The sequence below is a fragment of the Salmo salar genome, chromosome 22 (genome assembly GCF_965601325.2).
Source record: "Salmo salar chromosome 22, fSalSal1, whole genome shotgun sequence".
Taxonomy (NCBI): domain Eukaryota; kingdom Metazoa; phylum Chordata; class Actinopteri; order Salmoniformes; family Salmonidae; genus Salmo; species Salmo salar.
Window position 1 is genome coordinate 64,153,745 of NC_138312.1, and position 27,500 is coordinate 64,181,244.

The window sequence follows — 27,500 nt, forward strand, 5'->3', positions numbered from 1 at the left end:
TAAAATGGGCTGGGGTGGACAGGGTACATTATAATGGGCTGGGGAGGACAGGGTACATTATAATGGGCTGGGGAGGACAGGGTACATTATAATGGACTGGGGAGGACAGGGTACATTATAATTGACTAGGGCGGACAGGGTACATTATAATGGGCTGGGGAGGACAGGGTACATTATAATGGGCTGGGGAGGACAGGGTACATTATAATGGACTGGGGAGGACTGGGTACATTATAATGGGCTGGGGAGGACAGGGTACATTATAATGGGCTGGGGAGGACAGGGTACATTATAATGGGGTGGACAGGTTACATTATAATGGGCTGGGGAGGACAGGGTACATTATAATGGGGTGGACAGGGTACATTATAATGGGCTGGGGAGGACAGGGTACATTATAATGGGCTGGGGTGGACAGGGTACATTATAATGGGCTGGGGAGGACAGGGTACATTATAATGGGCTGGGGAGGACTGGTTACATTATAATGGGCTGGGGAGGACTGGTTACATTATAATGGGCTGGGGAGGGTAAATTATAATGGGCTGGGGTGGACAGGGTACATTATAATGGGCTGGGGAGGACAGGGTACATTATAATGGGCTGGGGAGGACAGGGTACATTATAATGGACTGGGGAGGACAGGGTACATTATAATGGGCTGGGGAGGACTGGGTACATTATAATGGGCTGGGGAGGACTGGGTACATTATAATGGGCTGGGGAGGACTGGGTACATTATAATGGGCTGGGGAGGACAGGGTACATTATAATGGGCTGGGGAGGACAGGGTACATTATAATGGGCTGGGGAGGACAGGGTACATTATAATGGGCTGGGGAGGACCGGGTACATTATAATGGGCTGGGGGGACAGGGTACATTATAATGGGCGGGGGAGGACTGGGTACATTATAATGGGCTGGGGAGGACAGGGTACATTATAATGGGGGGGGAGGACAGGGTACATTATAATGGGCTGGGGAGGACAGGGTACATTATAATGGGCTGGGGAGGACTGGGTACATTATAATGGGCTGGGGAGGACAGGGTACATTATAATGGGCTGGACAGGGTACATTATAATGGGCTGGGGAGGACAGGGTACATTATAATGGGCTGGGGAGGACTGGGTACATTATAATGGGCTGGGGAGGACTGGGTACATTATAATGGGCTGGGGAGGACTGGTTACATTATAATGGGCTGGGGTGGACTGGGTACATTATAATGGGCTGGGGAGGACAGGGTACATTATAATGGGCTGGGGAGGACAGGGTACATTATAATGGGCTGGGGAGGACAGGGTACATTATAATGGGCTGGGGAGGACTGGTTGTGTAAACCATCATTTCATCAAATTGTTTATTATCCAATGCTTAGTTTATTTATTTTGCACAGAAAAAAAAAAATCCTTTCATTAATTAAAATGTGAAATAAAAACATTTGAAGAATTTATCCTTTTTTCACACCCTATTTGTGACCCGTTCACAGTAGAGGCATTTGAACTGATTTAAAAATATATACACTGCTCAAAAAAATAAAGGGAACACTTAAACAACACAATGTAACTCCAAGTCAATCACACTTCTGTGAAATCAAACTGTCCACTTAGGAAGCAACACTGATTGACAATAAATTTCACATGCTGTTGTGCAAATGGAATAGACAACAGCTGGAAATTATAGGCAATTAGCAAGACACCCCCAATAAAGGAGTGGTTCTGCAGGTGGGGACCACAGACCACTTCTCAGTTCCTATGCTTCCTGGCTAATGTTTTGGTCACTTTTGAATGCTGGCGGTGCTTTCACTCTAGTGGTAGCATGAGACGGAGTCTACAACCCACACAAGTGGCTCAGGTACTGCAGCTCATCCAGGATGGCACATCAATGCGAGCTGTGGCAAGAAGGTTTGCTGTGTCAGTCAGCGTAGTGTCCAGAGCATGGAGGCGCTACCAGGAGACAGGCCAGTACATCAGGAGATGTGGAGGAGGCCGTAGGAGGGCATTAACCCAGCAGCAGGACCGCTACCTCCGCCTTTGTGCAAGGAGGAGCAGGAGGAGCACTGCCAGAGCCCTGCAAAATGACCTCCAGCAGGCCACAAATGTGCATGTGTCTGCTCAAACGGTCAGAAACAGACTCCATGAGGGTGGTATGAGGGCCCGACGTCCACAGGTGGGGGTTGTGCTTACAGCTCAGCACCGTGCAGGACGTTTGGCATTTGCCAGAGAACACCAAGATTGGCAAATTCGCCACTGGCGCCCTGTGCTTTTCACAGATGAAAGCAGGTTCACACTGAGCACGTGACAGACATGACAGAGTCTGGAGACGCCGTGGAGAACGTTCTGCTGCCTGCAATATCCTCCAGCATGACCGGTTTGGCGGTGGGTCAGTCATGGTGTGGGGTGGCATTTCTTTGGGGGGCCGCACATCCCTCCATGTGCTCGCCAGAGGTAGCCTGACTGCCATTAGGTACCGAGATGAGATCCTCAGACCCCTTGTGAGACCATATGCTGGTGCGGTTGGCCCTGGGTTCCTCCTAATGCAAGACAATGCTAGACCTCATGTGGCTGGAGTGTGTCAGCAGTTCCGGCAGAGGAAGGCATTGATGCTATGGACTGGCCCGCCCGTTCCCCAGACCTGAATCCAATTGAGCACATCTGGGACATCATGTCTCGCTCCATCCACCAACGCCACGTTGCACCACAGACTGTCCAGGAGTTGGCGGATGCTTTAGTCCAGGTCTGGGAGGAGATCCCTCAGGAGACCATCCGCCACCTCATCAGGAGCATGCCCAGGCGTTGTAGGGAGGTCATACAGGCACGTGGAGGCCACACACACTACTGAGCCTCAATTTGACTTGTTTTAAGGACATTACATCAAATATGGATCAGCCTGTAGTGTGGTTTTCCACTTTAATTTTGAGTGTGACTGCAAATCCAGACCTCCATGGGTTGATAAATTGATTTCCATTGATTATTTTTGTGTGATTTTGTTGTCAGCACATTCAACTATGTAAAGAAAAAAGTATTTAATAAGATTATTTCTTTCATTCAGATCTAGGATGTGTTGTTTAAGTGTTACTGGCGTATTACTGTGTTTACCAGGTGTGTTACTGTGTTAACCAGGTGTGTTACTGTGTTAACCAGGTGTGTTACTGGTGTGTTACTGTGTTAACCAGGTGTGTTACTGGCGTGTTATCTGGTCTTCACCTCTCGTATGAGTGCGGACCAGGCCATCCTGTTTGTCAGAGCCAAGCGGCCCAACTCCATCCAGACACGAGGCCAGCTGCTGTGTGTCCGGGAGTTCGCCCAGTTCCTGGTTCCGTTGAGGAACGTGTTCTCCTGCGCAGAACCCCGGGCCAACGCCGTTACGCTGTCCCAGTACCTGACTCGCCAACGCCACCTTCTGCACGGGTACGAGGCGAGGCAGATGAAGAACGTGCCAAAGATCGTCCAGCTGGTCTGCAAGGTCCTCCTGGACATCGCTGCCAATAGACAGGTAATACATTATTATGGTATTATAGACAGGTAATACATTATTATGGTATTATAGACAGGTAATACATTATTATGGTATTATAGACAGGTAATACATTATTATGGTAGAGATGGGTAATACATTATTATGGTATTATAGACAGGTAATACATTATTATGGTAGAGATGGGTAATACATTATTATGGTATTATAGACAGGTAATACATTATTATGGTATTATAGACAGGTAATACATTATTATGGTATAATAGACAGGTAATACATTATTATGGTATTATAGACAGGTAATACATTATTATGGTATTATAGACAGGTAATACATTATTATGGTATTATAGACAGGTAATACATTATTATGGTAGAGATGGGTAATACATTATTATGGCATAATAGACAGGTAATACATTATTATGGTAGAGACAGGTAATACATTATTATGGTATTATAGACAGGTAATACATTATTATGGTATTATAGACCGGTAATACATTATTATGGTATAATAGACAGGTAATACATTATTATGGTATTATAGACAGGTAATACATTATTATGGTATTATAGACAGGTAATACATTATTATGGTATTATAGACAGGTAATACATTATTATGGTATTATAGACAGGTAATACATTATTATGGTATTATAGACAGGTAATACATTATTATGGTATTATAGACCGGTAATACATTATTATGGTATAATAGACAGGTAATACATTATTATGGTATTATAGACAGGTAATACATTATTATGGTATTATAGACAGGTAATACATTATTATGGTATTATAGACAGGTAATACATTATTATGGTATAATAGACAGGTAATACATTATTATGGTATAATAGACAGGTAATACATTATTATGGTATTATAGACAGGTAATACATTATTATGGTATTATAGACAGGTAATATATTATTATGGTAGAGATGGGTAATACATTATTATGGCATAATAGACAGGTAATACATTATTATGGTAGAGATGGGTAATACATTATTATGGTATAATAGACAGGTAATAATACAGTAAAACATTATGGTATTGTAAACGGGTAATACATTCATCAAATCAAATGTATTTATATAGCCCTTCTTACATCAGCTGATATCTCAAAGTGCTGTACAGAAACCCAGCCTAAAACCCCAAACAGCAAGCAATGCAGGTGTAGAAGCACGGTGGCTAGGAAAAACTCCCTAGAAAGGCCAAAAACCTAGGAAGAAACCTAGAGAGGAACCAGGCTATGAGGGGTGGCCAGTCCTCTTCTGGCTGTGCCGGGTGGAGATTATAACAGAACATGGCCAAGATGTTCAAATGTTCATAAATGACCAGCATGGTCAAATAATAATCACAGTGGTTGTCGAGGGTGCAAAAGGTCAGCACCTCAGGAGTAAATGTCAGTTGGCTTTTCATAGCCGATCATTGAGAGTATCTCTACCGCTCCTGCTGTCTCTAGAGAGTTGAAAACAGCAGGTCTGGGACAGGTAGCACGTCCGGTGAACAGGTCAGGGTTTCATAGCCACAGGGAGAACAGTTGAAACTGGAGCAGCAGCACGACCAGGTGGACTGGGGACAGCAAGGAGTCATCATGCCAGGCAGTCCTGAGGCATGGTCCTAGGGCTCAGGTCCTCCGAGAGAAAGAAAGAAAGAGAGAAAGACAGAATTAGAGAGAGCATATTTAAATTCACACAGGACACCGGATAAGACAAGAGAAATACTCCAGATATAACAGACTGACCCTAGCCCCCCGACACAAACTACTGCAGCATAAATACTGGAGGCTGAGACAGGAGGGGTCAGGAGACACTGTGGCCCCATCCGATGATACCCCCGGACAGGGCCAAACAGGCAGGATATAACCCCACCCACTTTACCAAAGCACAGCCCCCACACCACTGGAGGGATATCTTCAACCACCAACTTACCGTCCTGAGACAAGGTCGAGTATAGCCCACAAAGATCTCCGCCATGGCACAACCCAAGGGGGGGCGCCAGCCCAGACAAGAAGATCACGTCAGTGACTCAACCCACTCAAGTGACACACCCCTCCCATGGACGGCATGGAAGAGCACCAGTAAGCCAGTGACTCAGCCCCTGTAATAGGGTTAGAGGCAGAGAATCCCAGTGGAAAGAGGGGAACCGGCAAGGCAGAGACAGCAAGGGCGGTTCGTTGCTCCAGCCTTTCCGTTCACCTTGACACTCCTGGGCCAGACTACACTCAATCATAGGACCGACTGAAGAGATGAGTCTTCAGTAAAGACTTAAAGGTTGAGACTGAGTCTGCGTCTCTCACATGGGTAGGCAGACCATTCCATAAAAATGGAGCTCTATAGGAGAAAGCCCTGCCTCCAGCTGTTTGCTTAGAAATTCTATGGACAATTAGGAGGCCTGCGTCTTGTGACCGTAGCGTACGTGTAGGTATGTACGGCAGGACCAAATCGGAAAGATAGGTAGGAGCAAGCCCATATAATGCTTTGTAGGTTAGCAGTAAAACCTTGAAATCAGCCCTTGCCTTAACAGGAAGCCAGTGTAGGGAGGCTAACACTGGAGTAATATGATCAATTTTTTTGGTTCTAGTCAGGATTCTAGCAGCCGTATTTAGCACTAACTGAAGTTTATTTAGTGCTTTATCCGGGTAGCCGGAAAGTAGAGCATTGCAGTAGTCCAGCCTAGAAGTAACAAAGGCATGGATTAATTTTTCTGCATCATTTTTGGACAGAAAATTTCTGATTTTTGCAATATTACGTAGATGGAAAAAAGCTGTCCTTGAAACAGTCTTGATATGTTCTTCAAAAGAGAGATCAGGGTCCAGAGTAACGCCGAGGTCCTTCACAGTTTTATTTGAGACGACTGTACAACCATCCAGATTAATTGTCAGATTCAACAGAAGATCTCTTTGTTTCTTGGGACCTAGAACAAGCATCTCTGTTTTGTCCGAGTTTAAAAGTAGAAAGTTTGCAGCCATCCACTTCCTTATGTCTGAAACACAGGCTTCCAGCGAGGGCAATTTTGTGGCTTCACCACGTTTCATTGAAATGTACAGCTGTGTGTCGTCCGCATAGCAGTGAAATTTAACATTATGTTTTCGAATGACATCCCCAAGAGGTAAAATATATAATGAAAACAATAGTTATTATGGTATAATAGACCGGTACTTTATTATGGTATTATAGACAGGTAATAATACATTGTGTTATTATAGACAGGTAATACATTATTATGGTATTATAGACAGGTAATACATTATTATGGTATAATAGACAGGTAATACATTATTATGGTATAATAGACAGGTAATACATTATTATGGTAGAGATGGGTAATACATTATTATGGCATAATAGACAGGTAAAAAACAAAATAATACTGTTTTTGAAGGTGGTGGTGGTGGAGGTTTCAGACCTGACTGGTGATGATGATGATGTTATTGAAGGTGGTGGAGGAGGTTTCAGACCTGACTGGTGATGATGATGATGTTATTGAAGGTGGTGGAGGAGGTTTCAGACCTGACTGGTGATGATGATGATGTTATTGAAGGTGGTGGTGGAGGAGGTTTCAGACCTGACTGGTGATGATGATGATGTTATTGAAGGTGGTGGTGGAGGAGGAGGTGTTGGAGGTCCCAGACCTGACAGCGGAGGTGGAGAAGACAGTGTCCCAGCAGGCCATTCAGCTGCTGGGGAAGGAGATGAGAGGGAAGGGCATCCCTGTGCCTTCAGCCCACCTGGCTGGTCCCCGCCCTGATACAGCCCTAAGCCAGCCTTGTCCACGCCCTGAGACAGCCCTAACCCAGCCTTGTCCACGCCCTGAGACAGCCCTAACCCAGCCTTGTCCACGCCCTGAGACAGCCCTAACCCAGCCTTGTCCACGCCCTGAGACAGCCCTAACCCACACACTACACATGGAACGACCTCTCACTCCAAACCTAGCACTACTCCATGAACCATCGTTACTCTTAGAGCCCCCTCTCAGCCCCGCCCTGGCCCACGACCCAGTTCTGTCCAATGACCAGGAGCTGGACCGTCTGTGGCAGCGGCAGAACAGGGTGGCAGCCTCCCTCCTGAAGCCTCTGCAGCCGGGGAAACGCTTGCTGAGCTACAGTGACTCAGCCCTGTATAAGCTAGATCCCAGGCGAGACCCAGACCAGGAGCAGAACCAGGTCTGGAACATCCCTTGCTGCAATCCTCTGACCCAACACCATTTAGCCACAGCCTGGGAGCCCCCCGCATCCCTTAGCCTCCCTCCACAGCACCACCCCTTCTCCATGGGAGAGCAGACAAGGGACGAGAGGCGAGGAGGACAGGACAGGAGTTCCAAGGAGAGGGATCACCAAACTCAGAAGAACATGTCTCCTCTCTTCCAGAGACGGAAGCAGCTCTGTGAGGGCCAGCGAAGTCTGTCCTTTGGGTTTGGGGGTAGTCTGTCTAAACCCTCAGGAGAAGAGCTGTCAGAGGGGAGGCCGTGGAGAGGAGATATGCCTGTGATGAGCCTTACAAGAGGAGAGGAGTCTGTGTGTGGGGTAGACAGGGCTGGAGACAGAGAGGAAAAAGAGAGGGGGAAGGACGGAGAGGACCCTGTCGTCGTCCTGTATGCTGATCTGTCCCTGGAAGCCAGACGTCTGCTGGTGGCCAGAGCTCTGGCTTTGGGCCTGAATGATGAAGATCTCCACTACAAGGTCTCAGTGTGGCAGGTAAGACATGACAGTTTGACTGGTGTGGCAGGTAAGACATGACAGTTTGACTGGTGTGGCAGGTAAGACATGACAGTTTGACTGGTGTGGCAGGTAAGACATGATCGTTTGACTGGTGTGGCAGGTAAGACATGACAGTTTGACTGGTGTGGCAGGTAAGACATGACAGTTTGACTGGTGTGGCAGGTAAGACATGACCGTTTGACTGGTGTGTGTGTGTATATATAGTGTAAAAATATCGGAGTATTTGTGCACCCAGCTGTATCTTGTTTTGTAACTCTTTATCTGAGTTTCACATTCAGGGTTACATTGTGATTGGTGTTGACCAGACCAGGGTTACATTGTGATTGGTGTTGACCAGGGTTACATTGTGATTGGTGTTGACCAGACCAGGGTTACATTGTGATTGGTGTTGACCAGACCAGGGTTACATTGTGATTGGTGTTGACCAGACCAGGGTTACATTGTGATTGGTGTTGACCAGACCAGGGTTACATTGTGATTGGTGTTGACCAGACCAGGGTTACATTGTGATTGGTGTTGACCAGACCAGGGTTACATTGTGATTGGTGTTGACCAGACCAGGGTTACATTGTGATTGGTGTTGACCAGACCAGGGTTACATTGTGATTGGTGTTGACCAGACCAGGGTTACATTGTGATTGGTGTTGACCAGACCAGGGTTACATTGTGATTGGTGTTGACCTGGGTTACATTGTGATTGGTGTTGACCAGACCAGGGTTACATTGTGATTGGTGTTGACCAGACCAGGGTTACATTGTGATTGGTGTTGACCAGACCAGGGTTACATTGTGATTGGTGTTGACCAGACCAGGGTTACATTGTGATTGGTGTTGACCAGACCAGGGTTACATTGTGATTGGTGTTGACCAGACCAGGGTTACATTGTGATTGGTGTTGACCAGACCAGGGTTACATTGTGATTGGTGTTGACCAGACCAGGGTTACATTGTGATTGGTGTTGACCAGACCAGGGTTACATTGTGATTGGTGTTGACCAGGGTTACATTGTGATTGGTGTTGACCAGACCAGGGTTACATTGTGATTGGTGTTGACCAGACCTGGGTTACATTGTGATTGGTGTTGACCAGACCTGGGTTCAGATACTATTTGAAATACTTTCAGCGTTTTCTTTAGGCTACCTGGAGTGCCAGGTTGGCGCGTGCCAGTTTGGAGTGCCAGGTTGGCGCGTGCCAGGTTGGCGCGTGCCAGGTTGGCGTGTGCCAGGTTGGCGTGTGTCAGGTTGGCGTGTGTCAGGTTGGCGTGCCAGGTTGGCGTGTGCCAGGTTGGCGTGCCAGGTTGGCGTGTGCCAGGTTGGCGTGTGCCAGGTTGGCGTGTGCCAGGTTGGCGTGTGCCAGGTTGGCGTGTGCCAGGTTGGCGTGTGCCAGGTTGGCGTGTGTCAGGTTGGCGTGCCAGGTTGGCGTGTGTCAGGTTGGCGTGTGCCAGGTTGGCGTGCCAGGTTGGCGTGTGTCAGGTTGGCGTGTGTCAGGTTGGCGTGTGCCAGGTTGGCGTGCCAGGTTGGCGTGTGCCAGGTTAGCGTGTGCCAGGTTGGCGTGTGCCAGGTTGGCGTGCCAGGTTGGCGTGTGCCAGGTTGGCGTGCCAGGTTGGCGTGTGCCAGGTTGGCGTGTGTCAGGTTGGCGTGTCAGGTTGGCGTGTGCCAGGTTGGCGCGTGCCAGGTTGGCGCGTGCCAGGTTGGCGCGTGCCAGGTTGGCGCGTGCCAGGTTGGCGCGTGCCAGGTTGGCGCGTGCCAGGTTGGCGCGTGCCAGGTTGGCGTGCCAGGTTGGCGTGTGCCAGGTTGGCGTGTGCCAGGTTGGCGTGTCAGGTTGGCGTGTGCCAGGTTGGCGTGTGTCAGGTTGGCGTGTGCCAGGTTGGCGCGTGCCAGGTTGGCGTGCCAGGTTGGCGCGTGCCAGGTTGGCGCGTGGCAGGTTGGCGCGTGCCAGGTTGGCGCGTGCCAGGTTGGCGTGCCAGGTTGGCGTGCCAGGTTGGCGTGTGTCAGGTTGGCGTGTGCCAGGTTGGCGTGTGCCAGGTTGGCGTGTGCCAGGTTGGCGTGTGTCAGGTTGGCGTGTGCCAGGTTGGCGTGTGCCCGGTTGGCGTGTGTCAGGTTGGCGTGTCAGGTTGGCGTGTGCCAGGTTGGCGCGTGCCAGGTTGGCGCGTGCCAGGTTGGCGCGTGCCAGGTTGGCGCGTGCCAGGTTGGCGCGTGCCAGGTTGGCGTTGTGCCAGGTTGGCGTTGTGCCAGGTTGGCGTGCCAGGTTGGCGCGGTTTAAATTTGTGGGACTTTTCTCTATTTCTTCCGTTGCAATAGGCAGCTCAATGAAACACAGATGAAGTATTTTAACCCAGGTGTGATGTTGACTACTAATACAATAGTGTGTGTGTGTGTGTGTGTGTGTGGTCCGACAGACAGAGCTGAACTCCAGAGAAGGGGCCTGGGAGAGGCTGAGTCTAGAGAGAGACCCTATGGTGCTGGCTGGACTCATGTGGTCCTGGCTGGAGCAGCTCAAAGAGCCAATCATCTCCTCTCAGGATGTCCAGGCCCTGGGCCAGAAAAACTACAACTCCCAGCATGCACTCAACTCTCTGGAGAAGGTATGATGATGTCATATACATTGCCTTCGGTATGTATTCGGACACCTTGACTTTTTCCACATTTTGTTACGTTACAGCTTTATTCTAAAAATGGATTAAATAAATAAAAAATCTACACACAATATCCCATAATGACAGTGAAAACAGGTTCTTAGACATTTTTTGCAAATATGGGTTGTTGTGTATTTAATATGGGTTGTTGTGTGGTTAATGTGGGGTACAGGGTACAGCGTGGTTAATGTGGGGTACAGGGTACAGCGTGGTTAATATGGGGTACAGGGTACAGCATGGTTAATATGGGGTACAGGGTACAGCGTGGTTAATGTGGGGTACAGGGTACAGCGTGGTTAATGTGGGGTACAGCGTGGTTAATGTGGGGTACATCGTGGTTAATATGGGGTACAGCATGGTTAATATGGGGTACAGCATGGTTAATATGGGGTACAGCATGGTTAATGTGGGGTACAGCGTGGTTAATATGGGGTACAGGGTACAGCGTGGTTAATGTGGGGTACAGCGTGGTTAATGTGGGGTACAGCGTGGTTAATATGGGGTACAGCGTGGTTAATATGGGGTACAGCGTGGTTAATGTGGGGTACAGCGTGGTTAATGTGGGGTACAGCGTGGTTAATGTGGGGTACAGCGTGGTTAATGTGGGGTACAGGGTGGTTAATGTGGAGTACAGGGTACAGCGTGGTTAATATGGGGTACAGGGTACAGCGTGGTTAATATGGGGTACAGGGTACAGCGTGGTTAATATGGGGTACAGGGTACAGCATGGTTAATATGGGGTACAGGGTACAGCATGGTTAATATGGGGTACAGGGTACAGCATAGTTAATATGGGGTACAGGGTACAGCATGGTTAATATGGGGTACAGGGTACAGCATGGTTAATATGGGGTACAGGGTACAGCATGGTTAATATGGGGTACAGGGTACAGCATGGTTAATATGGGGTACAGCGTGGTTAATGTGGGGTACAGCGTGGTTAATGTGGGGTACAGCGTGGTTAATGTGGGGTACAGCGTGGTTAATGTGGGGTACAGCGTGGTTAATATGGGGTACAGCGTGGTTAATATGGGGTACAGCGTGGTTAATGTGGGGTACAGCGTGGTTAATGTGGGGTACAGCGTGGTTAATATGGGGTACAGGGTACAGCGTGGTTAATGTGGGGTACAGCGTGGTTAATGTGGGTTGTTGCGTGGTTAATGTGGGGTACAGCGTGGTTAATGTGGGGTACAGGGTACAGCGTGGTTAATGTGGGATACAGCGTGGTTAATGTGAGGTACAGCGTGGTTAATGTGGGGTACAGCGTGGTTAATGTGGGATACAGCGTGGTTAATGTGGGGTACAGCGTGGTTAATGTGGGGTACAGCGTGGTTAATGTGGGGTACAGCGTGGTTAATGTGGGATACAGCGTGGTTAATGTGGGGTACAGCGTGGTTAATGTGGGGTACAGCGTGGTTAATGTGGGGTACAGCGTGGTTAATGTGGGGTACAGCGTGGTTAATGTGGGGTACAGCGTGGTTAATGTGGGGTACAGGGTGGTTAATGTGGGGTACAGGGTACAGCGTGGTTAATATGGGGTACAGGGTACAGCGTGGTTAATATGGGGTACAGGGTACAGCGTGGTTAATATGGGGTACAGGGTACAGCATGGTTAATATGGGGTACAGGGTACAGCATGGTTAATATGGGGTACAGGGTACAGCATGGTTAATATGGGGTACAGGGTACAGCATGGTTAATATGGGGTACAGGGTACAGCATGGTTAATATGGGGTACAGGGTACAGCATGGTTAATATGGGGTACAGGGTACAGCATGGTTAATATGGGGTACAGCGTGGTTAATGTGGGGTACAGCGTGGTTAATGTGGGGTACAGCGTGGTTAATGTGGGGTACAGCGTGGTTAATGTGGGGTACAGCGTGGTTAATGTGGGGTACAGCGTGGTTAATGTGGGGTACAGCGTGGTTAATGTGGGGTACAGCGTGGTTAATGTGGGGTACAGCGTGGTTAATATGGGGTACAGCGTGGTTAATGTGGGGTACAGCGCGGTTAATATGGGGTACAGCGTGGTTAATGTGGGTTGTTGCGTGGTTAATGTGGGGTACAGCGTGGTTAATGTGGGGTACAGCGTGGTTAATGTGGGGTACAGGGTACAGCGTGGTTAATGTGGGATACAGCGTGGTTAATGTGGGGTACAGCGTGGTTAATGTGGGGTACAGCGTGGTTAATGTGGGATACAGCGTGGTTAATGTGGGGTACAGCGTGGTTAATGTGGGGTACAGCGTGGTTAATGTGGGGTACAGCGTGGTTAATGTGGGGTACAGCGTGGTTAATGTGGGGTACAGCGTGGTTAATGTGGGGTACAGCGTGGTTAATGTGGGGTACAGCGTGGTTAATGTGGGGTACAGCGTGGTTAATGTGGGATACAGCGTGGTTAATGTGGGGTACAGCGTGGTTAATGTGGGGTACAGCGTGGTCAATGTGGGGTACAGCGTGGTTAATGTGGGGTACAGCGTGGTTAATGTGGGGTACAGCGTGGTTAATGTGGGGTACAGCGTGGTTAATGTGGGGTACAGCGTGGTTAATGTGGGGTACAGCGTGGTTAATGTGGGGTACAGCGTGGTTAATGTGGGGTAGAGCGTGGTTAATGTGGGGTACAGCGTGGTTAATGTGGGCTACAGCATGGTTAATGTGGGGTACAGGGTACAGCATGGTTAATGTGGGGTACAGGGTACAGCGTGGTTAATGTGGGGTACAGCGTGGTTAATGTGGGTACAGCGTGGTTAATGTGGGGTACAGCGTGGTTAATGTGGGGTACAGCGTGGTTAATGTGGGGTACAGCGTGGTTAATGTGGGGTACAGCGTGGTTAATGTGGGGTACAGCGTGGTTAATGTGGGGTACAGCGGGGTACAGCGTGGTCAATGTGGGGTACAGCGTGGTCAATGTGGGGTACAGCGTGGTTAATGTGGGGTACAGCGTGGTTAATGTGGGGTACAGCGGGGTACAGGGTGGTTAATGTGGGGTACAGGGTACAGCGTGGTTAATATGGGGTACAGGGTACAGCGTGGTTAATATGGGGTACAGGGTACAGCGTGGTTAATATGGGGTACAGGGTACAGCATGGTTAATATGGGGTACAGGGTACAGCATGGTTAATATGGGGTACAGGGTACAGCATGGTTAATATGGGGTACAGGGTACAGCATGGTTAATATGGGGTACAGGGTACAGCATGGTTAATATGGGGTACAGGGTACAGCATGGTTAATATGGGGTACAGCGTGGTTAATGTGGGGTACAGCGTGGTTAATGTGGGGTACAGCGTGGTTAATATGGGGTACAGCGTGGTTAATGTGGGGTACAGCGTGGTTAATGTGGGGTACAGCGTGGTTAATGTGGGGTACAGCGTGGTTAATGTGGGGTACAGCGTGGTTAATGTGGGGTACAGCGGGGTACAGGGTGGTTAATGTGGGGTACAGGGTACAGCATGGTTAATATGGGGTACAGCGTGGTTAATGTGGGGTACAGCGTGGTTAATGTGGGGTACAGCGTGGTTAATATGGGGTACAGCGTGGTTAATGTGGGGTACAGCGTGGTTAATGTGGGGTACAGCGTGGTTAATGTGGGGTACAGCGTGGTTAATGTGGGGTACAGCGTGGTTAATGTGGGGTACAGGGTACAGCGTGGTTAATGTGTGATACAGCGTGGTTAATGTGGGGTACAGCGTGGTTAATGTGGGATACAGCGTGGTTAATGTGGGGTACAGCGTGGTTAATGTGGGGTACAGCGTGGTCAATGTGGGGTACAGCGTGGTCAATGTGGGGTACAGCGTGGTCAATGTGGGGTACAGCGTGGTTAATGTGGGGTACAGCGTGGTTAATGTGGGGTACAGCGTGGTTAATGTGAGGTAGAGCGTGGTTAATGTGGGGTACAGCGTGGTTAATGTGGGCTACAGCATGGTTAATGTGGGGTACAGGGTACAGCGTGGTTAATGTGGGGTACAGCGTGGTTAATATGGGTACAGCGTGGTTAATGTGGGGTACAGCGTGGTTAATGTGGGGTACAGCGTGGTTAATGTGGGGTACAGCGGGGTACAGCGTGGTCAATGTGGGGTACAGCGTGGTCAATGTGGGGTACAGCGTGGTTAATGTGGGGTACAGCGTGGTTAATGTGGGCTACAGCATGGTTAATGTGGGGTACAGGGTACAGCGTGGTTAATGTGGGGTACAGCGTGGTTAATATGGGTACAGCGTGGTTAATGTGGGGTACAGCGTGGTTAATGTGGGGTACAGCGTGGTTAATGTGGGGTACAGCGGGGTACAGCGTGGTTAATGTGGGGTACAGCGTGGTCAATGTGGGGTACAGCGTGGTTAATGTGGGGTACAGCGTGGTTAATGTGGGGTACAGCGTGGTTAATGTGGGGTACAGCGTGGTTAATGTGGGATACAGCGTGGTTAATGTGGGGTACAGCGTGGTTAATGTGGGGTACAGCGTGGTTAATGTGGGGTACAGCGTGGTTAATGTGGGGTACAGCGTGGTTAATGTGGGGTACAGCGTGGTTAATGTGGGGTACAGCGTGGTTAATGTGGGGTACAGCGTGGTTAATGTGGGGTACAGCGTGGTTAATGTGGGGTGCAGGGTACAGCGTGGTTAATGTGGGGTACAGCGTGGTTAATATGGGGTACAGGGTACAGCGTGGTTAATGAGGTACAGCGTGGTTAAGGCAACCGTTCCTCTCCGGGTCAGGTGATATATAATTTTACATATTCCAGTAACTTTCCACAAATTCTTAGATTTTTCAGAAATCACAAGAGGGAAATAAACAAACAGGAAATCCAGGATTTCTGGGAAACCTGTAAAATGTTGGTGTCCCTAATTCTGTGTCTGCCTGTTCATTGTCGTCCTCTCCTCCAGGGCCACAGACTGACCCTGCTCTGCATCCTGGACTGTGCTGCTCATCTGCTGGCCTTACCTGACAAGGAGGAAGCTGACTTCCTCAATCACACCATCAAGGTCTTCACTAAGGTAAGTACTGGACCGAAGGACATCCCTGTTATTCAGAATAAGAAAAACCAATTTCTGTGTTCTAAATGCCACCCTGTTCCCTATATAGTGCACTACTTTAAACCAGAGTCCTATGGCACGCCGTTCCCTATATAGTGCACTACTTTAAACCAGAGCCCTATGGGTCCTGAGCTGAATACCCATACTGACACCCAGAGCCCTGTGGGTCCTGGTCAAAGGTGCACTAAATAGGGAATAGGGTGCTGTTTGGAACACGCCCATTACTAGCATTGGTGTGATGTAGTGTGTTTCCTCCCCAGATCTCCTCAGATACCATGTTCTATATGTCTTATCCACCAGATCCCCTCAGTGACCATGTTCTATATGTCTTATCCACCAGATCCCCTCAGATACCATGTTCTATATGTCTTATCCACCAGATCCCCTCAGATTCCATGTTCTATATGTCTTATCCACCAGATCTCCTCAGATACCATGTTCTATATGTCTTATCCACCAGATCTCCTCAGATACCATGTTCTATATGTCTTATCCACCAGATCTCCTCAGATACCATGTTCTATATGTCTTATCCACCAGATCTCCTCAGATACCATGTTCTATATGTCTTATCCACCAGATCTCCTCAGATACCATGTTCTATATGTCTTATCCACCAGATCCCCTCAGTGACCATGTTCTATATGTCTTATCCACCAGATCTCCTCAGAGAGTGACCATGTTATATATGTCTTATCCACCAGATCCCCTCAGAGAGTGACCATGTTCTATATGTCTTATCCACCAGATCTCCTCAGATACCATGTTCTATATGTCTTATCCACCAGATCCCCTCAGATACCATGTTCTATATGTCTTATCCACCAGATCTCCTCAGATACCATGTTCTATATGTCTTATCCACCAGATCTCCTCAGATACCATGTTCTATATGTCTTATCCACCAGATACCATGTTCTATATGTCTTATCCACCAGATCCCCTCAGTGACCATGTTCTATATGTCTTATCCACCAGATCCCCTCAGTGACCATGTTCTATATGTCTTATCCACCAGATCTCCTCAGATACCATGTTCTATATGTCTTATCCACCAGATCTCCTCAGATACCATGTTCTATATGTCTTATCCACCAGATCTCCTCAGATACCATGTTCTATATGTCTTATCCACCAGATCTCCTCAGAGAGTGACCATGTTCTATATGTCTTATCCACCAGATCTCCTCAGATACCATGTTCTATATGTCTTATCCACCAGATCCCCTCAGATACCATGTTCTATATGTCTTATCCACCAGATCCCCTCAGTGACCATGTTCTATATGTCTTATCCACCAGATCTCCTCAGAGAGTGACCATGTTCTATATGTCTTATCCACCAGATCCCCTCAGAGAGTGACCATGTTCTATATGTCTTATCCACCAGATCCCCTCAGTGACCATGTTCTATATGTCTTATCCACCAGATCTCCTCAGATACCATGTTCTATATGTCTTATCCACCAGATCTCCTCAGAGAGTGACCATGTTCTATATGTCTTATCCACCAGATCTCCTCAGAGAGTGACCATGTTCTACACCAGACGCTGATAGCTACCCTGACTCCCGTCCTGCATCAGCTGAGAGAAAGAGCAGAGGGGGAGATGGAGTCTACCAACCACTCGTCCTGATATTTCCCTCGGACCTCCTCGCTCCTCTCCTTTCCCCCCCCCCCCCCCCCCCCTGTTCTTTGCTTCTAGTTTAACCCAGCTCTGTTCTGACTAGCTAACCTCTTTCCTGCCTCTCCTCCCCCTCTTTCTCTCTCCTGGCCTCATTAGTCCATTGTTGACATAAGCAAAATAGTTTGGGACTGTCAGCAATCAAGTTTTGAAGATATGTAACTTTCAAAATGCATCATATGGGGATGATTTCTGTATTTGAAAGTTACATATCTTGGCAAAATAGTTTGGGACTATGTCAACAATTGACTAATGAAACAAATCCCAGAAGATCGTTTTCCATTAAGGTCTGTCCTGACGAGCTAACGGACCTTCTGCGCTGCGTTCTCTACTGTTACCAAGCTTTAGATGTCATACAACATCATCATTATTTCAACGTGATGTGATTTCAGCATCAAGCTTGGTTTGTGTTTGTTTTTTAGCTATTTTTTTTTAGCTATAGTTTTGTTAGTTTTTTAATGTAAAACTGCCATTCTGTGTTAATGTGCCAGGTGATGTTTCAGCTACATGTCTTAGTGTTTCTGACCTACTACTGTAGATGATGCTGTGGAAATGGATGTTAGACCCAATAGCACCCTATTCCCTATATAGTGCACTACTATAGACCCAGAGCCCTATTCCCTATATAGTGCACTACTATAGACCAGGGCCCTATATAGTGCACTACTTTAGACCAGGACCCTATTCCCTACATAGTGCACTACTATAGACCAGAGCCCTATTCCCTATATAGTGCACTACTTTAGACCAGAGCCCTATTCCCTCTATAGTGCACTACTATAGACCAGGGCCCTATATAGTGCACTACTTTAGACCAGAGCCCTATTCCCTATATAGTGCACTACTTTAGACCAGGGCCCAATGGGTCATTGTCAAAAGTATGTAGTGCACTATATAGGGAATAGGGTTCTGGTCTAAAGTAGTGCACTATATAGGGCCCTGGTCTAAAGTAGTGCACTATATAGGGAATAGGGCTCTGGTCTAAAGTAGTGCACTATATATGGAATAGGGTTCTGGTCTAAAGTAGTGCACTATATAGGGCCCTGGTCTAAAGTAGTGCACTATATAGGGAATAGGGCCCTGGTCTAAAGTAGTGCACTATATAGGGAATAGGGCCCTGGTCTAAAGTAGTGCGCTATATAAGGCCCTGGTCTAAAGTAGTGCACTATATAGGGAATAGGGTGCTGGTCGGTACGTTGGGTTTGTCAGCATTGACTGGAAAGGGAATCCTGATGAAATGAATGTACATTTTATTTTATTTCAGTGAAGAATTAAACTGCTGCTTTGCTCAGCTCAGCTCTCAGAGCTGAAGAAGAGAAAATAAAACACTTTTATTTAATTTGAACTAAAATATATTTTCACTGTCTAAAACTGACCAATGCCTTATTTATTGAACTTCTCACTTGAATAGAAAAACATGATGAAACACAGGATGTCCCAAATAGCTCCCTATTCCCTATATAGTGCACTACTTTAGACCAGAGCCCCTATTCCCTATATAGTGCACTACTTTAGACCAGAGCCCCTATTCCCTATATAGTGCACTACTTTACACCAGGGCCCTATTCCCTACATAGTGCACTACTTTACACCAGGGCCCTATTCCCTATATAGTGCACTACTTTAGACCAGGGCCCTATTCCCTACATAGTGCACTACTTTACACCAGGGCCCTATTCCCTATATAGTGCACTACTTTAGACCAGGGCCCTATTCCCTATATAGTGCACTACTTTAGACCAGAGCCCTATTCCCTACATAGTGCACTACTTTAGACCAGAGCCCTATTCCCTATATAGTGCACTACTTTAGACCAGAGCCCTATTCCCTATATAGTGCACTACTATAGACCAGGGCCCTATTCCCTATATAGTGAACTACTATAGACCAGAGCCCTATGTAGTGAACTACTTTAGACCAGGACCCTATTCCCTATATAGTGCACTACTTTAGACCAGAGCCCTATTCCCTATATAGTGCACTACTTTAGACCAGGGCCCTATTCCCTATATAGTGCACTACTTTAGACCAGGGCCCTATTCCCTATATAGTGCACTACTTTAGACCAGAGCCCTATTCCCTATATAGTGCACTACTTTAGACCAGAGCCCTATTCCCTATATAGTGCACTACTTTAGACCAGAGCCCTATTCCCTATATAGTGCACTACTATAGACCAGAGCCCTATTCCCTATATAGTGCACTACTATAGACCAGGGCCCTATTCCCTATATAGTGCACTACTTTAGACCAGAGCCCTATTCCCTATATAGTGCACTACTATAGACCAGAGCCCTATTCCCTATATAGTGCACTACTTTAGACCAGAGCCCTATTCCCTATATAGTGCACTACTTTAGACCAGAGCCCTATTCCCTATATAGTGCACTACTTTAGACCAGGGCCCTATTCCCTATGTAGTGCGCTACTTTAGACCAGAGCCCTATTCCTTATATAGTGCCATGGGCTCTAGTCAGAAGTAGTGCACTAATATAGGGAATAGGGTGCCATTTGGGATGCAGTAGACAAAATGCAGAACTTGATATGTTAATTAGTAAATTGCTTAGCTAGATTAAAATGCAACTCAAAATGCTCTTTCTATCGTGAGTAATGCAATCTAGCTGGTCACGGTGATTGTGCTTCTAAAGCGATACTGTAATTTATGTCCTCATCTTAAACATTACACCAAAAACACCTGACTGAGACATGAGTGAACATTGTACTGTATAAAATGTCATTCCCACTGGGTACAGACGTAAACGACATTGATTCAACCAGTGGGTTAGGACGACTTAATCAAAACCTCCTGCCTACAACCACCTCTGCATTTAAACGCTCTCTGCCTCAACTAATCAAATAACATTTGATTTGATTTGACTACTATAATGGTCTGATATGGGGATCTGTAATGTTACTGTGTTTATAGTCTACTATAATGGCCTGATATGGGGGATCTGTAATGTTACTGTGTTTATAGTCTACTATAATGGTCTGATATGGGGATCTGTAATGTTACTGTGTTTATAGTCTACTATAATGGCCTGATATGGGGGATCTGTAATGTTACTGTGTTTATAGTCTACTATAATGGTCTGATATGGGGATCTGTAATGTTACTGTGTTTATAGTCTACTATAATGGCCTGATATGGGGGATCTGTAATGTTACTGTGTTTATAGTCTACTATAATGGCCTGATATGGGGATCTGTAATGTTACTGTGTTTATAGTCTACTATAATGGCCTGATATGGGGATCTGTAATGTTACTGTGTTTATAGTCTACTATAATGGCCTGATATGGGGGATCTGTAATGTTACTGTGTTTATAGTCTACTATAATGGCCTGATATGGGGATCTGTAATGTTACTGTGTTTATAGTCTACTATAATGGTCTGATATGGGGATCTGTAATGTTACTGTGTTTATAGTCTACTATAATGGTCTGATATGGGGGATCTGTAATGTTACTGTGTTTATAGTCTACTATAATGGCCTGATATGGGGGATCTGTAATGTTACTGTGTTTATAGTCTACTATAATGGCCTGATATGGGGATCTGTAATGTTACTGTGTTTATAGTCTACTATAATGGCCTGATATGGGGATCTGTAATGTTACTGTGTTTATAGTCTACTATAATGGCCTGATATGGGGGATCTGTAATGTTACTGTGTTTATAGTCTACTATAATGGTCTGATATGGGGGATCTGTAATGTTACTGTGTTTATAGTCTACTATAATGGCCTGATATGGGGGATCTGTAATGTTACTGTGTTTATAGTCTACTATAATGGCCTGATATGGGGGATCTGTAATGTTACTGTGTTTATAGTCTACTATAATGGCCTGATATGGGGATCTGTAATGTTACTGTGTTTATAGTCTACTATAATGGCCTGATATGGGGATCTGTAATGTTACTGTGTTTATAGTCTACTATAATGGCCTGATATGGGGATCTGTAATGTTACTGTGTTTATAGTCTACTATAATGGTCTGATATGGGGATCTGTAATGTTACTGTGTTTATAGTCTACTATAATGGCCTGATATGGGGGATCTGTAATGTTACTGTGTTTATAGTCTACTATAATGGTCTGATATGGGGGATCTGTAATGTTACTGTGTTTATAGTCTACTATAATGGTCTGATATGGGGATCTGTAATGTTACTGTGTTTATAGTCTACTATAATGGCCTGATATGGGGGATCTGTAATGTTACTGTGTTTATAGTCTACTATAATGGTCTGATATGGGGGATCTGTAATGTTACTGTGTTTATAGTCTACTATAATGGCCTGATATGGGGATCTGTAATGTTACTGTGTTTATAGTCTACTATAATGGCCTTATATGGGGATCTGTAATGTTACTGTGTTTATAGTCTACTATAATGGTCTGATATGGGGATCTGTAATGTTACTGTGTTTATAGTCTACTATAATGGCCTGATATGGGGATCTGTAATGTTACTGTGTTTATAGTCTACTATAATGGCCTGATATGGGGATCTGTAATGTTACTGTGTTTATAGTCTACTATAATGGCCTGATATGGGGATCTGTAATGTTACTGTGTTTATAGTCTACTACTATAATGGCCTGATATGGGGGATCTGTAATGTTACTGTGTTTATAGTCTACTATAATGGCCTGATATGGGGGATCTGTAATGTTACTGTGTTTATAGTCTACTATAATGGCCTGATATGGGGGATCTGTAATGTTACTGTGTTTATAGTCTACTATAATGGTCTGATATGGGGATCTGTAATGTTACTGTGTTTATAGTCTACTATAATGGTCTGATATGGGGGATCTGTAATGTTACTGTGTTTATAGTCTACTATAATGGCCTGATATGGGGGATCTGTAATGTTACTGTGTTTATAGTCTACTATAATGGTCTGATATGGGGATCTGTAATGTTACTGTGTTTATAGTCTACTATAATGGCCTGATATGGGGGATCTGTAATGTTACTGTGTTTATAGTCTACTATAATGGCCTGATATGGGGATCTGTAATGTTACTGTGTTTATAGTCTACTATAATGGCCTGATATGGGGATCTGTAATGTTACTGTGTTTATAGTCTACTATAATGGCCTGATATGGGGGATCTGTAATGTTACTGTGTTTATAGTCTACTATAATGGCCTGATATGGGGATCTGTAATGTTACTGTGTTTATAGTCTACTACTATAATGGCCTGATATGGGGATCTGTAATGTTACTGTGTTTATAGTCTACTATAATGGTCTGATATGGGGATCTGTAATGTTACTGTGTTTATAGTCTACTATAATGGCCTGATATGGGGGATCTGTAATGTTACTGTGTTTATAGTCTACTATAATGGTCTGATATGGGGATCTGTAATGTTACTGTGTTTATAGTCTACTATAATGGCCTGATATGGGGGATCTGTAATGTTACTGTGTTTATAGTCTACTATAATGGCCTGATATGGGGATCTGTAATGTTACTGTGTTTATAGTCTACTATAATGGCCTGATATGGGGATCTGTAATGTTACTGTGTTTATAGTCTACTATAATGGCCTGATATGGGGGATCTGTAATGTTACTGTGTTTATAGTCTACTACTATAATGGCCTGATATGGGGATCTGTAATGTTACTGTGTTTATAGTCTACTATAATGGCCTGATATGGGGGATCTGTAATGTTACTGTGTTTATAGTCTACTATAATGGCCTGATATGGGGGATCTGTAATGTTACTGTGTTTATAGTCTACTATAATGGCCTGATATGGGGATCTGTAATGTTACTGTGTTTATAGTCTACTATAATGGCCTGATATGGGGATCTGTAATGTTACTGTGTTTATAGTCTACTATAATGGCCTGATATGGGGATCTGTAATGTTACTGTGTTTATAGTCTACTATAATGGCCTGATATGGGGATCTGTAATGTTACTGTGTTTATAGTCTACTATAATGGTCTGATATGGGGATCTGTAATGTTACTGTGTTTATAGTCTACTATAATGGCCTGATATGGGGATCTGTAATGTTACTGTGTTTATAGTCTACTATAATGGTCTGATATGGGGATCTGTAATGTTACTGTGTTTATAGTCTACTATAATGGCCTGATATGGGGATCTGTAATGTTACTGTGTTTATAGTCTACTATAATGGTCTGATATGGGGGATCTGTAATGTTACTGTGTTTATAGTCTACTATAATGGTCTGATATGGGGGATCTGTAATGTTACTGTGTTTATAGTCTACTATAATGGCCTGATATGAGGATCTGTAATGTTACTGTGTTTATAGTCTACTATAATGGCCTGATATGGGGATCTGTAATGTTACTGTGTTTATAGTCTACTATAATGGTCTGATATGGGGATCTGTAATGTTACTGTGTTTATAGTCTACTACTATAATGGCCTGATATGGGGATCTGTAATGTTACTGTGTTTATAGTCTACTATAATGGCCTGATATGGGGATCTGTAATGTTAGTGTGTTTATAGTCTACTACTATAATGGCCTGATATGGGGATCTGTAATGTTACTGTGTTTATAGTCTACTATAATGGTCTGATATGGGGGATCTGTAATGTTACTGTGTTTATAGTCTACTATAATGGTCTGATATGGGGGATCTGTAATGTTACTGTGTTTATAGTCTACTATAATGGCCTGATATGGGGATCTGTAATGTTACTGTGTTTATAGTCTACTATAATGGCCTGATATGGGGATCTGTAATGTTACTGTGTTTATAGTCTACTATAATGGTCTGATATGGGGATCTGTAATGTTACTGTGTTTATAGTCTACTATAATGGCCTGATATGGGGATCTGTAATGTTACTGTGTTTATAGTCTACTATAATGGCCTGATATGGGGATCTGTAATGTTACTGTGTTTATAGTCTACTATAATGGCCTGATATGGGGATCTGTAATGTTACTGTGTTTATAGTCTACTATAATGGCCTGATATGGGGATCTGTAATGTTACTGTGTTTATAGTCTACTATAATGGCCTGATATGGGGGATCTGTAATGTTACTGTGTTTATAGTCTACTATAATGGCCTGATATGGGGGATCTGTAATGTTTTCTCTAAAGGAAACACTGTTGATTGTTGAACACCGTAGCCACTAAGACTACTCTGACCTCACTTACTGGAATGACATCCCAAATGGCACCCTATTCCCTATTTAGTGCACTACTTTTCCTTTTGGGTCTAAAGTAGTGCACTATATATGGAATTGGGTGCCATTTGGGATGCAACCCAGGAGACAATGTAAAGAAAACACATTGTCAATGTAAAGACAACATTTTGTCAATGTAAAGACAACATATTTACAATGTAATGTAGCTCTGTTTTGATGGTCCGGTGGCCCACTGCAGACGTGTAACACTGACAGAAGTGCTCCAGTTTAACCACGGGATGTAAAACTCCAGTTTAACCAAGGGATGTAAACTCCAGTTTAACCAAGGGATGTAAACTCCAGTTTAACCAAGGGATGTAAACTCCAGTTTAACCAAGGGATGTAAACTCCAGTTTAACCATGGGATGTAAACTCCAGTTTAACCAAGGGATGTAAAACTCCAGTTTAACCAAGGGATGTAAAACTCCAGTTTAACCAAGGGATGTAAAACTCCAGTTTAACCAAGGGATGTAAAACTCCAGTTTAACCAAGGGTTGTAAAACTCCAGTTTAACCAAGGGATGTAAACTCCAGTTTAACCACGGGATGTAAAACTCCAGTTTAACCAAGGGATGTAAACTCCAGTTTAACCAAGGGATGTAAACTCCAGTTTCATTAAAGGGACGGGAGCTGCAGCTTCATTAAAGGGACGGGAGCTGCAGCTTCATTAAAGGGACGGGAGCTGCAGCTTCATTAAAGGGACGGGAGCTGCAGCTTCATTAAAGGGACGGGAGCTGCAGCTTCATTAAAGGGACGGGAGCTGCAGCTTCATTAAAGGGATGGGAGCTGCAGCTTCATTAAAGGGATGGGAGCTGCAGCTTCATTAAAGGGACGGGAGCTGCAGCTTCATTAAAGGGACGGGAGCTGCAGCTTCATTAAAGGGACGGGAGCTGCAGCTTCATTAATGGGATGGTGATTTCAGATGTACGTTGTAGCAACGTTGTACTATTTAACTGTTCAAGAAGCACTATTTTTATCATTGTTACATTCCTTATGAATAAATTAAATGTACTTAACATGTGATGCTGCGTGTGGACTCAAATCATTTCACACTGATTGTATTAAAAATAGGCTTTGTTGTGGCCCAATTGTAGTGCACTGCTTAGGGAATAGGGTTCCATTGGGTACACACATAAGTACAGTCAAAAAATCAAATCAAATGTTATTGGTCACCTACACATGGTTAGCAGATGTTATTGGTCCATACACATGGTTAGCAGATGTTATTGGTCCATACACATGGTTAGCAGATGTTATTGGTCCATACACATGGTCAACAGATGTTATTGGTACATACACATGGTTAGCAGATGTTATTGGTCCATACACATGGTTAGCAGATGTTATTGGTCCATACACATGGTCAACAGATGTTATTGGTCCATACACATGGTTAGCAGATGTTATTGGTCCCATGGTTAGCAGATGTTATTGGTCACATGGTTAGCAGGTGTTATTGGTCACATGGTTAGCAGATGTTATTGGTCCATACACATGGTTAGCAGATGTTATTGGTCACATGGTTAGCAGGTGTTATTGGTCACATGGTTAGCAGATGTTATTGGTCCATACACATGGTTAGCAGATGTTATTGGTCACATGGTTAGCAGATGATATTGGTCACATGGTTAGCAGATGTTATTGGTCACATGGTTAGCAGATGTTACTGGTCACATGGTTAGCAGATGTTATTGGTCCATACACATGGTTAGCAGATGTTATTGGTCACATGGTTAGCAGATGTTATTGGTCCATACACATGGTTAGCAGATGTTATTGGTCACATGGTTAGCAGATGTTATTGGTCCATACACATGGTTAGCAGATGTTATTGGTCACATGGTTAGCAGGTGTTATTGGTCACATGGTTAGCAGGTGTTATTGGTCACATGGTTAGCAGGTGTTATTGGTCCATACACATGGTTAGCAGATGTTATTGGTCACATGGTTAGCAGATGTTATTGGTCCATACACATGGTTAGCAGATGTTATTGGTCACATGGTTAGCAGATGTTATTGGTCACATGGTTAGCAGATGTTATTGGTCCATACACATGGTTAGCAGATGTTATTGGTCCATACGCATGGTTAGCAGATGTTAATGCGAGTGTAGCGAAATGCTTGTGCTTCTAGTTCCGACCATGCAGTAATATCTAACAAGTAATCTACCAATTCCACAACAACTACCTTATACACACAAACGTAAAGGAAAGAATAAGAATATGTACATATAAATATATGGATGAGTGATGGCCGAACGGCATAGGCAAAGATGCAGCAGATGGTATAGAGTACAGTATATACATATGAGATGAGTAATGTAGGGTATGTAAACATTATATAAAGTAGCATTGTTTAAAGTGGCTAGTGATACATTACATCAGGATGGCAAGATGCAGTAGATGGTATGGCGTACAGTATATACATATGAGATGAGTAATGTAAGGTATGTAAACATTATATAAAGTAGCATTGTTTAAAGTGACCTAGTGATACTTTTATTACATCCAATTTTTAACTATTAAAGTGGCTAGAGATTTGAGTCAGTATGTTGGCAGCAGCCACTCAAATGTTAGTGATGGCTGTTTCCCAGTCTGATGGCCTTGAGATAAGAGCTGTCTAACCCCTAGCAAAATATCTAGACAATGGTGTGTTGCTAGGAAACCATTATCTTCATCTTTCAATAGAATTAGAATGACTAAATAATTGAATTCTATGGATTCTATGG

General features: G+C 45.0%; 1 protein-coding gene across 2 annotated transcripts in view; it reads left to right on the forward strand.

Annotated features, from left to right (window-relative positions):
• The window catches only part of ptpdc1a (protein tyrosine phosphatase domain containing 1a), an 80,355-nt gene extending 54,560 nt beyond the window's left edge, over positions 1-25,795 (forward strand). The window contains exons 7-11 of one of the 2 annotated variants that reach the window (XM_045705347.2): positions 3,180-3,499; positions 7,101-8,198; positions 10,622-10,807; positions 15,736-15,846; positions 17,400-25,795. In XM_045705347.2, the coding sequence (XP_045561303.2) occupies positions 3,180-3,499; positions 7,101-8,198; positions 10,622-10,807; positions 15,736-15,846; positions 17,400-17,519 (1,835 nt within the window). In that variant the 3' untranslated portion in view covers positions 17,520-25,795. Of the gene's footprint in view, positions 1-3,179; positions 3,500-7,100; positions 8,199-10,621; positions 10,808-15,735; positions 15,847-17,023; positions 17,307-17,399 lie in introns of those variants that run through there. The other variant, XM_082967766.1, reaches the window with a different exon arrangement.
• Positions 25,796-27,500: the final 1,705 nt, after the last annotated feature.